Source organism: Hippocampus comes, unplaced genomic scaffold (genome assembly GCF_001891065.2).
Source record: "Hippocampus comes isolate QL1 unplaced genomic scaffold, H_comes_QL1_v1.1 scaffold105, whole genome shotgun sequence".
NCBI classification, from domain to species: Eukaryota; Metazoa; Chordata; class Actinopteri; order Syngnathiformes; family Syngnathidae; genus Hippocampus; species Hippocampus comes.
The window spans coordinates 1,640,965-1,655,412 of record NW_017806235.1 but is presented as its reverse complement, the minus strand read 5'-3'; the positions used below and the strand labels follow the sequence as shown (position 1 = coordinate 1,655,412).

Sequence of the window (14,448 nt, the reverse complement as noted above, 5' to 3'; positions counted from 1 at the left end):
CATCATCTTTCCAGACACACACACACACACACACACACACACACACACACACACACACACACCCACACACACACACACACACACACACACACACACACACTAAATGGTTTGTACATAATTGTTTGCGATTGGCAAAGTAGGACTGTCGGGGGTCGTACGTTGAGTTAGCCTCGCCGCGAAGGAACGGCTGCTGTTTTAGTATGGGTGTGTGTTTGTGTGTACATGTGATTGCCTCTACTTTGTTAGTCATTTGTAAGCCCGACCAGATGCCATGCAGAGGGGCATAGTGCACACAGGGCCTGTCAGTCAACTTTACAGACACACACACACACACACACACACACACACATAAACATCCATGTGCAGGTGCACCGTGATTGAACCGCAACACGCCCCACACCTCCTTTCCCTTGAGGCTGATTAGTATTCATGAGATCTCAGGAGAACCCCTAAAACACCCTCCCTCTCTCTTTCTCTCTCTCTCACACACACTCACACACACACACACACACTCGCAGATATGCTAGTAGATCGGTCCGTTCTAATTATCTCCTGGCGTTCATGGGGAGGCTTGATTAGAAGCTGTCAGTGTGACTGATGACGACACGCCACGCGATCCCCCCAGAGGGAGGCCAGAGAAGAAGGCTGGTCACAGCTGCGGGCTGCACCGCGGCGCTCTCCTCGTCTCTTTATAGTCCATGTCTTTGTTCCGTATAATTGCACTTCATTACAGCTGCCTTGTTATGTCTCTTTCTAGGTAAGCCGGTGATGATCATAACAGAATTCATGGAGAATGGATCGCTGGACACCTTCCTCAAGGTGAGCGAGCGGGAAGCAACGGCCATAATCACTTGCAGACTTTCAAGGTCAGGTATGCAGCTCCTGATGATGAGTAGTCCAAATTGGGGTTTTACTCCACACAGCTTGTTGGAACTCAAAAAGGGGATTTCAACATCAGAAGGTGGAAAATTTAACTAGTGGATGTCTGCCTATTCCTTTTTTTGGGAGTTTTGTGACCTCCCACACCCACACCCACACCCACACACACACACACACACACACACACACACACACACTACTCCAACAAGATCAATGGGAACTGCTGACCTTAAATGACAAAAACGAAAGTCACAAAATCCACACACTGATTAAACAAAACAAAACAAAATCTGTTGTGTGTTGCAGTTTGTCTTATAACGAGGGTCATAAAGAGTGTCCACGGTGCCTCAATATCATAATGGAACATGTTTTTTACAGCTGATCTGTGCTCTCGGCATCCATATGTGTCTTTAATTATGCTGACCATTTATTAAACAGCTGTCCCTGAGAAAATACAAAACCGGAGATCTGTCAGGGAAGGACTTCCTCCCTCTCGTTAATATCCTACATTCCGCCTGGATAGCATCTGCCCCACAAATGTGCTCATGTATGCCAGACGTTTACAAACATAAACAAAACAAATATATATTTTTTCTCTCTCTCTAACTCTCTCTCTCTCACACACACACACATTTAATTCCTCCATTCCTCATCTGCCTCCTTACTGAGCAGCCCAGCAATACAATGTAGTGGGCAGATTAATAGAGGAAGTCTGTAGGTTTGTTAGACACTCCAATCAATCAGCATCTCGCAAAATCCACCAGCTAATTAACTTACTCCACAGCTGCTGAGGCGGCGGTGGGGAGGATACTGCAGCACGGTAGTTGTTGGTTGAGGGCGGTGTGCATATTCGGAAAGATGATGGCTACAAGATGAATGGATACATGGGGATAGAGTCCACCTAATTCAGTTCTCTTTGCCTGAGACAAGAAGCCGGGGGAAAGACAGAGACGGATGGAAAGAGCATCGAAAGAGAGGGAGGGAGAGATTAAATGAAGGAGAAAAGGTGACCGATAACATGGATGGGTTTTTAACGGGCGCCATTGGCCCATGGCAGAAATAATTTGCAGAGGAAGGTAAGCTGAACTGTCATCGATCAACAGGCTCCGCTTCGCGGACACAAAAACCGGAATCACGTGAGCGCCGCTTGGGCACATATTCCGATCCGCCAAGGCTTCGTGGTAGAACAAAAAAAAACAAAAACATATTTCGTTGACATCCCGCTGATCGTGGCCAAGTGCAGGGTTAGCGAGAGACAGAATGCATTTAAAAATGTTGTTTAGGGACACTTGAGAAGATTTTTTTGGGGGGGAGGGGGCTCAAAATTCCAATTGAGGCGGCTGAAGAATGCAGCATTCATAACGTCATTCTGCCTCTGCCGCCACTCAGTGTGAGCTTTTACAACGTACATCAACGTCCAGCTGCTGAGGCGGCGGTGGGGAGGATACTGCAGCACGGTAGTTGTTGGTTGAGGGCGGTGTGCATATTCGGAAAGATGATGGCTACAAGATGAATGGATACATGGGGATAGAGTCCACCTAATTCAGTTCTCTTTGCCTGAGACAAGAAGCCGGGGGAAAGACAGAGACGGATGGAAAGAGCATCGAAAGAGAGGGAGGGAGAGATTAAATGAAGGAGAAAAGGTGACCGATAACATGGATGGGTTTTTAACGGGCGCCATTGGCCCATGGCAGAAATAATTTGCAGAGGAAGGTAAGCTGAACTGTCATCGATCAACAGGCTCCGCTTCCCAGACACAAAAACCGGAATCAGGTGAGCGCTGCTTGGGCACATTCCGATCCGCCAAGGCTTCGTGGTCGAAAAAAAAAAACAAAAACATATTTCATTGACATCACGCTGATCGTGGCCAAGAGCAGGGTTAGCGAGAGACAGAATGCATTTAAAATGTTGTTTAGGGACACTTGAGAAGATTATTTTTTGGGGGGCTCGAAATTCCAATTGAGGTGACTGAAGAATGCAGCATTCATGACGTCATCCTGCCGCTGCCGCCGCTCAGTGTGAGCTTTTACAACGTACATCAATGTGTATTAATTCATCTTTCTCCTTGTTCCCGCAGAAACACGACGGCCAGTTCACGGTAATCCAGCTGGTGGGCATGCTGCGTGGCATCGCCTCAGGCATGAAGTACCTGTCAGACATGAGCTATGTTCACCGAGATCTCGCGGCACGAAACATCCTGGTCAACAGCAACCTGGTGTGTAAGGTGTCTGACTTTGGCCTAAGTCGGGTTCTGGAGGACGACCCGGAGGCTGCGTACACCACAAGGGTAAGACGGATTCACACGGCCTGATAATTCTGCGTTTCTTTTGTATGCTTCGCTGCATAGTGAAGATGAGCGTTATCATAGCAGGGATTTATTAACTTGCAATGTATAACATAACTCAATTCTTCTATTAGTAAGATAACAGCAGGAAGTATTCAAAAAAGAGCGGCGGCACATCTGCCTGACAGTCAACTACTATCGGTTCAAACGTTAGCTTTTCTCAAACAGCCCCCCCCCCCCCCTATTTCCCGCAAATCTTAATTCTTCTTAAATTTGCCTCCAACTTTGTGGAGACCAAAATGTCAATTGTGAGAACCGAAAATAGAATTCTGGTAGCGGAATAAACATGCGCATCACAAATCCTTCGAGAGAGAGACAAATTGCCGGCAACCGCATGACCTTAAAGTCCGAGAGCCCGCGGCCGAAGAAATAGTAAATGATCCCACGATGAGGACTTGGTTCCGAGACACCTGGTGGTTTAAGATGTTTCACACCAAGGGTGGTTTGTTAAATTCACATCCCAGAAATCATTTGAGACTTCATAAATTATGAACACGGACACATCGCTTTATGCTAATAAACTTTGACGTTCTTCCCTACATATTACCAAATTGGCGAAATCTTTGGTCGCATTACCGTCCTCGCACAGAGCCGTCGTCAGTGAGTTAAGCCGCGGCGGAGGAACTCATCTAAAATGCCCACAAGGAGATGGCATTATTCATATGCATCGGAGGAACTGTCGAGGATGTTATTTTTAATATGGCATTAGCATTGCCCTGGGAGGGGTGCATCAGCCGCAGACTGCTCCGTTGCAATCAGACACACGCCCACTGATGTCGGGAGACGTCGATGGAGAGCCGGAGGCGCTGGGAGGGGGCGGAGCAAGAGGCAGAGGTGGAGATGCGGAAGACATCCAGAGAGGAGCGGGAATCAAATGAGGCTGAGGGGGAACAAGGGAGGGACCCAGTGAGAGCAGTTCAGAGATAAGAGAGTAGGTTTTAGGGGCGGACAACGGGGGCCAGGGAAACTCAAGTGCAGTGCAGAGTGACTCGGCAGCTTTGTCTTTCACTTGACTTTGACCAAGCGGCGCAGAGACGGGCAATGCTCGGGCGCTGCAGAGGCAGCCGCCTGCCGCATGTTAAAAGGACGACCGGAGCTTTGGTCGTTATTGTGCACGTCGCGTGTGCTCGTCGGTGCGAAAAGGCGCCAGATCTCGATGGTGTCTACACTGTCGTTTTATAAAATCCATTTGATCCGCGCCCAGCACGACAAACGCACAACAAGTCGGATGAAAGCAGAAAAGGGAATTTGATAGCAGTCGGACGACGTGCTCGCGTAAACACGGGAATGGCGCTGCATAATATCATCGGCTCAGTCCTTGTCAACGCGGCTCTGAGCTTCCAAGCAACCCGGACTTATTATTGCTTTTCATTTATGACGCTCCTGAGCCAAATCCCCACGATAGCATTTCGTAAAGTTCAGGGTGACATATTCAATTAAGTGTATTTGGATTCTGTTCACTATTTCCAGGGAGGGAAGATCCCCATCAGGTGGACGGCTCCGGAGGCCATCGCCTACAGGAAGTTTACCTCTGCCAGTGACGTGTGGAGTTACGGAATCGTCATGTGGGAAGTGATTTCGTACGGCGAGAGGCCCTACTGGGAGATGTCCAACCAGGATGTGAGTCACAATCACGACCCCATCCTGGAGCCCACCGTTCTAACCTTCACGCATCATGAGAGTTGTGTTATCGGTGGGGATTAATAGCAAGCAGTAAAACACGGCACAGAAAGAACGCTTGCAGCCCTCAAAGCGCAACTTCTAGCAGACGTGATTTATTGGCCTCTTTTTTTTGTTGTTGTTGTTTGCAGGTCATAAAAGCAATCGACGAGGGCTACCGTCTTCCTGCGCCCATGGACTGTCCGGTGGTGTTGCACCAGCTCATGTTAGACTGCTGGGAGAAGGGACGCAGCGAGCGACCCAAGTTTGGACAGATCGTCACAATCCTGGACAAGCTCATCAGAAACCCCGCCAGCCTCAGAGAGCTGGCCAACAGCCCCGCAGGGTCAGTGGGAGAGCGGCCGAAGACCTCACGGCCGCTTTAGATTTCATTTTGGTGCTAGATTTTCTTGTCACCGACGGCAGACATTAGTCGCTGGCAAGCGACTAGCCTAAAACTGCAAAGACGAATCATGTGTTTTTCTCATGCCGTTAAATACAACAGTGAAGAAAAGCAACAATTTGTGTAGCTGTCCTAGCAAGTGGGGAAGTAACAAGTTTAAAAAAATAACAAACTGTCATACATGTCCATGTAAAGATCTGAAATGCTGTTGAAAATGCACGTGAGCAACTGCCAAACTACTCCGTTGTATCTCAACAGGGAGGAGCCCACCACTCCAGATTTCAGTGTCGGCACTGTGGATGAGTGGTTGGAGGCCATCAAGATGGGCCAGTATAAGGAGAACTTTTCCAGCTCCGGATATGTCAGCTTAGACTCAATCCTGTACATCAGTGTCAGGTAAAGAAGGGACTGGCAATAGAGGGCTCCGTCCTTTTAGCAATTACCCACAATGCACTACCGGCGGCCATATTGGAGGGCTGTTGTAAACAAGCCATACACAAATAGATTTTATTTATCGACGCTCGCCCATCGCAGAATGAGTGTCATACGAAATCCACTCATCGACACTCAAAAGGTTTTGCCGTTTCGCGGAGAGTGTGTTTTAATGTCTTTTCTCTCACAGATTGTTTTACGTTGTCCATCTTGCAGTGAATTGGCCAAAACCCCCCCCCCCCCCGCCCCTCCTACGAAAGGGAGAGACGTCAACGGACACTCCATTGGTTTTAACAGTCACTGAGTTGGAGGACAACATGGACACTTGACTCCTTCCACATTCTTGCATCATACTTCCTCCTCCTGAATGGACGCTACCAGCTTCGGAGTCCCGGCAGCAACACAACCACCAATACGGAGCAACATCTACGGCATCATTCACATTGCAACAGCTTCAAAAAAAAAAAAAAAAAAACATTTAAAAAAAAACGATTGAAAAAGACTGAGAGAGGAAAGACAAGAAAATAGAATCTCTTTCTCATGTGAGGTTTACAATTGCTTTCGTGGTCTTCTGGTTGCCGCTTGAAGAGTTTGAAAGGTGCCACAAGTACATTGTTGATGTGTAGATGTCTGTATGTTAGGTGGCGGCGAGTCCCACACCCGTATCGATGTGTAGATGGACCTAACGTTTACATTGGTTTTGAGGTTTGTATGCTAGTTTCTACCGAGCGCGTGTTCCAACATCCTCCATTCCTCAGTGCTACACGAGGAGGAAGGACGTGAATGTTTGGCTGTTGTGAGGGGTAGCGGACCTAAAAAGTAAGTATTGCAACTGGTAAAAATGCGTGCACACGGGGGGCAAGTGCTTCCCTCCATCTACCTAGACTTGGACTATCCAGAGTCAGTTTTCTTCCATGTCACCATTGCCAGCAATATCCAGAACAATATTGATCAGATGAAATCAATTTCCTCTCTTTTGATTCATGAAGGGAATAGTGAGTTGTATAGCAAATGTCAAAATCAAGTTGACACTGAAACCGAGGTTTTTTTATGGGTTTTTTTTTTTTTTCGTTTTGGTGAAGGGTCCAACAGTGGTTGATGGAGTCGTCATTTCCGCTTGTATGGCTGGATGGTTACGTGGCCCTCGTCACCGTTATTGAAAGCTAACGTATCTCAAACACAGAACCTTATGTTTGACAGCAAACGGCTCACCTTCTGTGAGGAAATGTCGATGGTTTGCCGAGCAGTCGGCGATCAGGTGAAAACTAACGGGACCTTTGGAATGGCACCGAACCTGGTTTTCGGTGTTTTACGATGTAGAGCAGAGAGTGGCATCCCGCACCATATATACGATTGTATCATAGTGTAAAATATGTACAGTGTTGATTTCCAATAATAGAATGTTTGTAACGATGACGAGGATGACCATGATGTACTTTTGTTCTGAAAAAGAGATTCGCGAGTGCGTGTTCAAAGGGGGGGAAGGGCAAAGAGGAGAAACGTACGAGGTACTGGACGCGTTCGAACGGAGGAATGTAGCATGGAAAAGGAGCTTCATCTTTGATTGACGGGCAACAGTGATCACGGTTACGACATCAAATTAGAATAAGTGGAATGGACTTCGGCTGATTCGAACCCAGAAATTTCCATTGGCTGCTTGAGTGTAATGACGGAGGCTCCCGCTGCGCTCTGCGATTCCTTGATTATGTTTGTGCAAGCAGGGATGAAATGTGAATTCTTTTTGTTTGTTTGTTTTTTTTTATATGTACTTGCACTGAAAATGACACCCACTCACCAAACTCACTCCCAAACTGATGATTGTCCAATCATAGAAACCAAAAGTAATCCTAATTGACCTGCTAGCATTTACAATTAACAAAATGCGCAAGGGCATTGGAGAGGACTTACGGCGTTAAGACAGACTTGCAGGGATGAAAGGATTTGGGGGTTTGTTTTGATTGCACTTCCAAAAAAGGAGAGGAAACCATTTCAATGAGTTTTAGAATAAAATAAATAAAAATGGTGTTTCGTTGCCAAAAAGGGGGTGACTTGGGGATTCGTTTGGCTCATCGCGCTTGTGTAAATGACACATTCGTGTAAAAAAAAAAAAAAACGAAGTTCTCGCAGTCCAGGGGAGGACACGAGAATGGCGCTGTCAGACGCGTGACTATCGGACCACTTGGGCAGATAACACCCTAAAAGTCAGCTTGGCTGTTTGGAGTGAGGTAGTGGAAATTGTTGAACTGTCAGAGTGGAGGCAAAGCATTTTTTTTTTTTTCAGCCTTTCAAAAACAGAACATTAATAGCCGATCATTTTCGGGACTTCGATAACAGCCAGTCAAATAAACTTGATTTATCATTGCCAAACCATTCGACCGCAAATAAAAAATACTCTCATCTGACAGCGTGAGCACATTCTACTCATACTAAATTTGCAATTTCATGGATTGGGTGGAGTTCCCTTTGAACGGTGGCCTTTGGGATGCCTTATTTTGTCTTTTTGTTGCCCTACGGAGGCCATTATGAGGAGTGAAGTGTACGTAAAGGAAGGATTTATCTGGTCTTCAAATGTCCACGCATCAGCACGCTTTCATTCGAACCATCGATTTTGTTATCTTGATGTGGGGAAACAGTTTGCAGAAAAAAAAAAAAAAAAAAGTCGCATCAACGGACAGTGTTGTTATTTATTTTATGTTCTGTGAACTAAACGAATGCAAATGTGATTGACTGACGCACCTTTGGTCTAACTGGTTGCATATTGTATTTTGACATGGTTTGAACAATCCTGCCAAATTTGAATGATGATAAAAAAATAAATAAATAAAAATTGCCCGAGCACATACGTAAGTATTTATGTCATCTGGAAAATTGATGCTACTTCATAAAAAAATCGCAAAAAACATGTCCGCTTAAAGTCTCTGGTGACTGGAAGGACCGCCAGGACATTGCGGGACTTAAAACGTCTCAATGAGAGGCGCTAGCCAGCAATCGTTTGCAAAGTAATGGCCAAACTAAGTAACTCGTAATCGTGCCGGAAAACCACCGACGCGTACGAAGCCGCTTACTGTTTATAGAGTGAGACAACATAGAAATGCGATACGCTCCAAAACGAAAATCAGGAAAACTGAAATGGTGAGAAACAGGTTGAAAAGTACCGTATATCGCCACAATCGGCTCCACACAGCTGTCAGTGTTCCTTTATCTCTCCAGTTGTCAGTGTTTGTATGATTTCAGAAAATCCAACCCCCCCCCACGTATCATGTATTTACAAACAAATCTCAGAATTCACTTTACAGGGTTTTTTAAGATGCCGGCACATTCCTTTCGTAAGCCTCAAATCCCAAATTTGTCCCCAATTTCACTTGGCGACGTCAAGTGACGTGGCTCGGTTTGGCGTCATCTTTTGACAGTCTTTGTCCTCCATCTGCGTTCTTGTGAATGTTCAACGAGTGACTCTTTTGAACCTCCTCTCACTTTTCCTTTCTTCGGTCACCAAATACTGTGTCGAGGGACCATCAAGCCAGTTTCCTCTGTCTTGCTCGTCGTAAAGTTTGTCGGCATTCTCATGTCTTTCATGTCGCTGTAATAAATATGCTAATATTTCTAATTTCTTAGCTGTCGCCTGTATTGTCCCTTTCTTTCATTGTACCTCACACACTTGTACCACACACACACACACACACGTATGCACGAGCGAACACGCCGAGTAAATTCACAAGCGCGATTCCAGAGAGACCGCACGCAATTCAAAGTGCCTTTACAGGAAAGTAATATGAGAACTTCGCTTAATTATTTTTGCTGCTAAAAAGCTTTAAAGTATCAAATGTTGTGTTGAGTGCAGACCAGTCAGTCCAACCCCCTTTTCCCCCCGCTCCCTCCCTCTCTGTTGCAATTGTGAAGGTGGAGTCAAATTGTTTCATAATATTTGCACATGGCAAACCTCGTCCAGCCTGTGACCTCATCGTGAGTCACAGTGTGAGTGAGCATCGTTTTCCTTCACGAGAGACAATTTTGCCACCTTGGAGGAGGAAGGTCCGTGACGCCTGGCCTTAATTAACCCCTTAATAAAGAACCCCAGTTGCTGTCGCTCCATATTACCGGCATTCCACCTCATTTAGGCCAGCATATCATCCAGATTCCCCTATCACCCCCCGTCCCCCTCCCACACCCTCACTCTCAAATCCACACGTTTGCACACACGAGGCAATAAATACAAACATCCTTCCAGGGGCATCTCTCCATTTCCTCAATATCTCTCTCTTCCTGCTACCTTAATCTTTCCCCTGGCCTCACGTGCTCCCATCCTGCATGTTCCAATCCACGTGCTGCAGGCAGTCCGAAAGCTAGCAGTCGGTTTTCAGGCGGTTATCTTCTCCCCATTTTTAAATTTCCCGCAACAGTGCAGAGGTCGTGGGTTGGATCTCGGCTCCGGCCTGCCTTTGTGGAGTTTGCATGATCTCCCCGCGCCTGCGTGGGTTTTTTCCGGGTACTCCGGTTTCCTCCCACATTCCAAAAACATGCATGGCAGGCTGATTGAACACTCCAAATTGTTCCCTAGGTGTGAGCGTGAGCGCGGATGGTTGTTCGACTCTGTGTGCCCTGCCACTGGTCTCGTATACTGCGGCAAATACGTAGCACCACCCCTTTTACACAGAAGCCGTCCCCACTCTTGTTTTAGCTCATGGCTAGTGCATCGTTTTTTGAGACGACAGGACTATTTGTCCAGGGCAACAACGCCACAGCGTCTGTTAAGAGTGGAAGCCATGAAGGCCAAACAGTAAGATGGGGCTTTGGTCTTGACATGAGGAGAATATCATTTCTCGTGTTTACTCAGGAGGACGCCGAGGTCGGTGCGAGCTCGTCGCAGGCAATTGATTCATCGCACAGCTGCTATTGGCATCAAGTGAAAAGGTCACGTGTCCCTATGGAGAACACTTTAAAAGGCCATAGATGACTGATGAGCCTGTCATGTTTCTATCACATACATGTCCAAGTGCCCAGTCTCGCTGGGTCTCGCAGACAAAATCCCACAGGAATGCTAATTGGTGCACTCATTCATGCTGTCACGGGTGGATTTGACCGTCCCCTCGGCAGCATCAGAAGACATTTACGAGAAAACACAAGAGACCAAAAGATTAGAAGTCTATCGGGACCTGTGCACGGATATAGATATTTTTTTTAAAAAGTAGAAATGACATCTAATCCCGAGCAAATGTTATTTAATGTGACATTTTGTCATTTGTGTTTGCGTTACCTGTGTCCTCTCTCATCAAATAAGCCTCCGTGTTTGTCGTGCTACACTTACGCGTGCACTTCTGCTGCCTCGCCGTATTTTAGTTTGCTCTCAAAGCGATTTCCTTTCTCAGATTTTCAAGGACAATCAAAGTTCCTGATTGAATTTAAAAACGGAGCTCGCCTCTATAAATCATATTACATGCCTCACCCTCCTCACGCCGGACCACAGGAATGAGAAGTCACCATGTCAGCATCATGAACTGTGCGCGTGTGTTTGCGTGCTTGCGACGGCGCTGAAAAATGGATGTTAACAGAACACTGTGATTTGAGCCATGCATACGGTAAATGGAGGACAGAAAAGATAACACACCTGGGTTGAGTTGAATGTGGCATTGCTTTTGGCGCTTGCTTTAACCTCCAGCGGGTCGCGGTTGGGTGGAGTTAAGCGAGAATGGCAAATGGCAAATACCGTTCAAGGGGATTTAGCATCCAAATGGCATTGGGCATGCTTGTCAAGCTGGAACCAAAATCTACTTAAAAAGAATCAAAAGAATTGAAAGAAAAAGGCCTGAATATTCCCCAATCCACTTGTATTCAAATCAAATGAAGGTGTACAATCGGACTCAATTTCTGCCACTCCAAGTGCAACCTGTGCTGTATTTAGTAGCGAGGCTGGGAGGGTTACTTTAAAAATGTATTCCGATATAGTTACTTGTTACCTGTTTTAAAAAAAAATGTCGTTTGTAATGTAATCCAAATACCAGATTATTAAAGTCATGTTATTTGATTACAAGCAGCTAGCTCTGTTTTAGGAGGACACCGCGCGCGCACACACACTCACACACTCACACACACACACTAGAATCCATAACCGCTAGCCATGTAGCCACGCAGTGAATACACAGCTGTGATAGCTCAAGTTTGACCACGCAAGATAAACAGAGCGACGGAGCGGCGACACAGCTAGCGGTCCGTTTCGCTCAATACACAAAAACATGATGCACTTCTGTTTTTTTCCGGGTGTCAACATTGTCTCATTCCGCGCTGGGTGAAGCACAGCGTTTGTGCGTCTGAAGCACAAACACGGCGGTTAGCGTAGGCAGTCGAGGCTCTAAATCATCCCCCGTGCTTCCTAACAGAGGTTTGACCCAAATAACATCGTAATTTATGAAGGCTTTTAGGCTTTCAGGCAGCCATGGAAATAGAACAGAGAATAATGAGAGGCGAAACGAAGCTGCATCGCTTTAGTTTATGTCGCCGTCTTTTATTGGGACACACCGCTGTTGTTTGAAACGATAGAGAGACAGTAAACACAATGTTAATGGACACTGAGTTTTACAGAGACGTGCTCATCTGCAAACATGTCACCATGTGCGCAATTAGACATACGGTGCGAGTGGCGAGTCGTTAGTGACAAATTACGAAATAAGAGGCAATTGAAATGCCATAAATTGACTTATGTGACAAATAAAGAGAACATTATGAAGTGTAAATGAGCTCTCGGGTAGGTTTGACGCGTCTTGATTCGTATCATCTGAGATATTCATTTCATTTTAAAGAATCTCGAGTGGGAGGAGCTACCAAATAAAGGTCCAAGGAATGAGGACATTGCTCATAGAGAATTAGCATCCATACTCAGAGCTCATCGGAGAGTGAGCATACGCCTTCTTTTTATTCGGGGGGTCGCCAGTCGCTTAGCGAGATGTATGTTTTGAAATTATTGCCACCTACAGGATTGTGGTGGAATAGTAACAACTGGAGCATGCGGTGCAGTAATCTCCCGGCTATTTGCATTTTTTTTTGCGCGCTTTCTGAAAAGTGAAATAATACCCGTTACGCCACAAGAGGACACCCTGTCTAAAAAGGAGACTACGACAGTAATTGGTGTCAAGAAAGTAGGGGAGGGGCTAAATTTAGAGAAAATGTTCACTACGTGGATGCGCATACGCACTTAAGGCGCCTTATTTTCAGAATCAAATCGAGAGTATTATCAAACCGTATACTTTCAGGGTAATGCGGTCAAATGAATTTGAAATTGTTGTTTGTGTAAGTAGTTCTCAACACTTTTGGGGGGAGAGCAATAACTCTTGGTGTTTCGCTATTCACAAGAGCACGCGGAAGCTATCCCGGAAAAAAAAAAAAAACGATTGGGATTTATACAGCAGACAATTTACCATTGTAGTGTGAATTGAAATTCATTCATTCCTAAAAATCATGTCATGCACGATTAACTTCAAATCAACTCCTCCGTCGTTGGACAACCGTGTTGAGTTCTCGGGCCAGTCAAGATCAAAACGGATGACCTCGGCAATTCCAAACGCGTCATATCCATCCGGTGAGCGCCTCCGGTTGCCTGCGTCGAGGCGCTGTCGCAATGTTCTCCACTCGTTTATTCAGGTTTCCCCATCACCCGCGTCTAGTCCTCGAGCCACCGATGAACCACTGAGATCATTAGCGCTCCACTGTCAGCTCTTGTCCTCAGGCAAGGGTTAGAGGTCCGAATGAACTCTTGGCAGCAACCAAAAAAAAAGGACACTTCATAAACAGGCGCAAAAGACAAGCCAAAAAAATCCCCGCGCACGCGCGAAGGACCATATGCATATAATGCCGTACGCAAAACCCCCGCCGCGCTCCGTCGGGTCATCTGGGTCAGCGTTTGAAGTGGAGATGCAACTCTGCGGATCAGGCTTCTGTCACGGCACCGCAGATCAGAGAGACAAGCTGTCATGAAAGAGGAGGTGGTCCAAAAGCGCACAATTGAGATGACACGAGTCCCCCCCCCCCACACACGAGACCCGCATTCACATTTCAGAGCCGCTTCGTTCACGATGACATCTTGAGTGAAAAAGGCCTCCACGTCTTACTTGTACTGCAATGTTCACGTCAAATTGTGTCATTTTGACACTCACGAAGTGAACATTTGGAGATCGTTTTCGAGACAAAAAACGCAGCACGCTCGTAGAGGTAACTTTCATCGAGGTTGATTTGGCATCATCATCAGCTGTGACGAAGGGATGGATATTTTCTTCTGCTGCCGAAAGGTGCAAGGTCCCCTGCTCTAAATCTCTGCTCGTGTCCTGTAGATGGCGACGATGAGCATGACAAAGTGTTCCACAACTGCCCACCGTGATATGAGAAAGACTTAAGAGTCACACAAATGAATCAGTCCTCATAGAAATGTCTTGCCGCTTTTGGGGATTGTTCCCCGCACGCGAGTGTCCCCAAAATAATGAGTCATGGCCATTATTTCAATTCCACAAAGTGCTCCCAAACATATCAATTCACACATGTCCAGTGTCTACTTGAAAGTCGTGCGTTCATCAACACGCTGCAGGCTTATGTTCCTATTTCAACTTTGATTAAAAAAAAAAAAACAACAACAACCCAAAAAAACCCATAGAGGTACGCCTGAAAGGTTTGACGAAAAAAAAAAAAACAGAGGTACGCCTGAAAGGTTTGACTAAAAGCAGAGTGTTTGTTAAATGAAGATGAATGC

The 14,448-nt window shown here is 46.1% G+C and overlaps 1 protein-coding gene across 1 annotated transcript in view; it reads left to right on the top strand.

The window, feature by feature from the left end:
- The window catches only part of LOC109507309 (ephrin type-A receptor 3-like), a 74,219-nt gene extending 68,198 nt beyond the window's left edge, over positions 1 to 6,021 (top strand). The window contains exons 14-19 of the mRNA XM_019856640.1: positions 758 to 819; positions 2,957 to 3,166; positions 4,694 to 4,843; positions 5,035 to 5,228; positions 5,544 to 5,681; positions 5,934 to 6,021. Of these exons, the coding sequence (XP_019712199.1) occupies positions 758 to 819; positions 2,957 to 3,166; positions 4,694 to 4,843; positions 5,035 to 5,228; positions 5,544 to 5,681; positions 5,934 to 6,021 (842 nt within the window). The remainder of the gene's footprint in view (positions 1 to 757; positions 820 to 2,956; positions 3,167 to 4,693; positions 4,844 to 5,034; positions 5,229 to 5,543; positions 5,682 to 5,933) is intronic.
- The last annotated feature ends 8,427 nt before the right edge of the window (positions 6,022 to 14,448 follow it).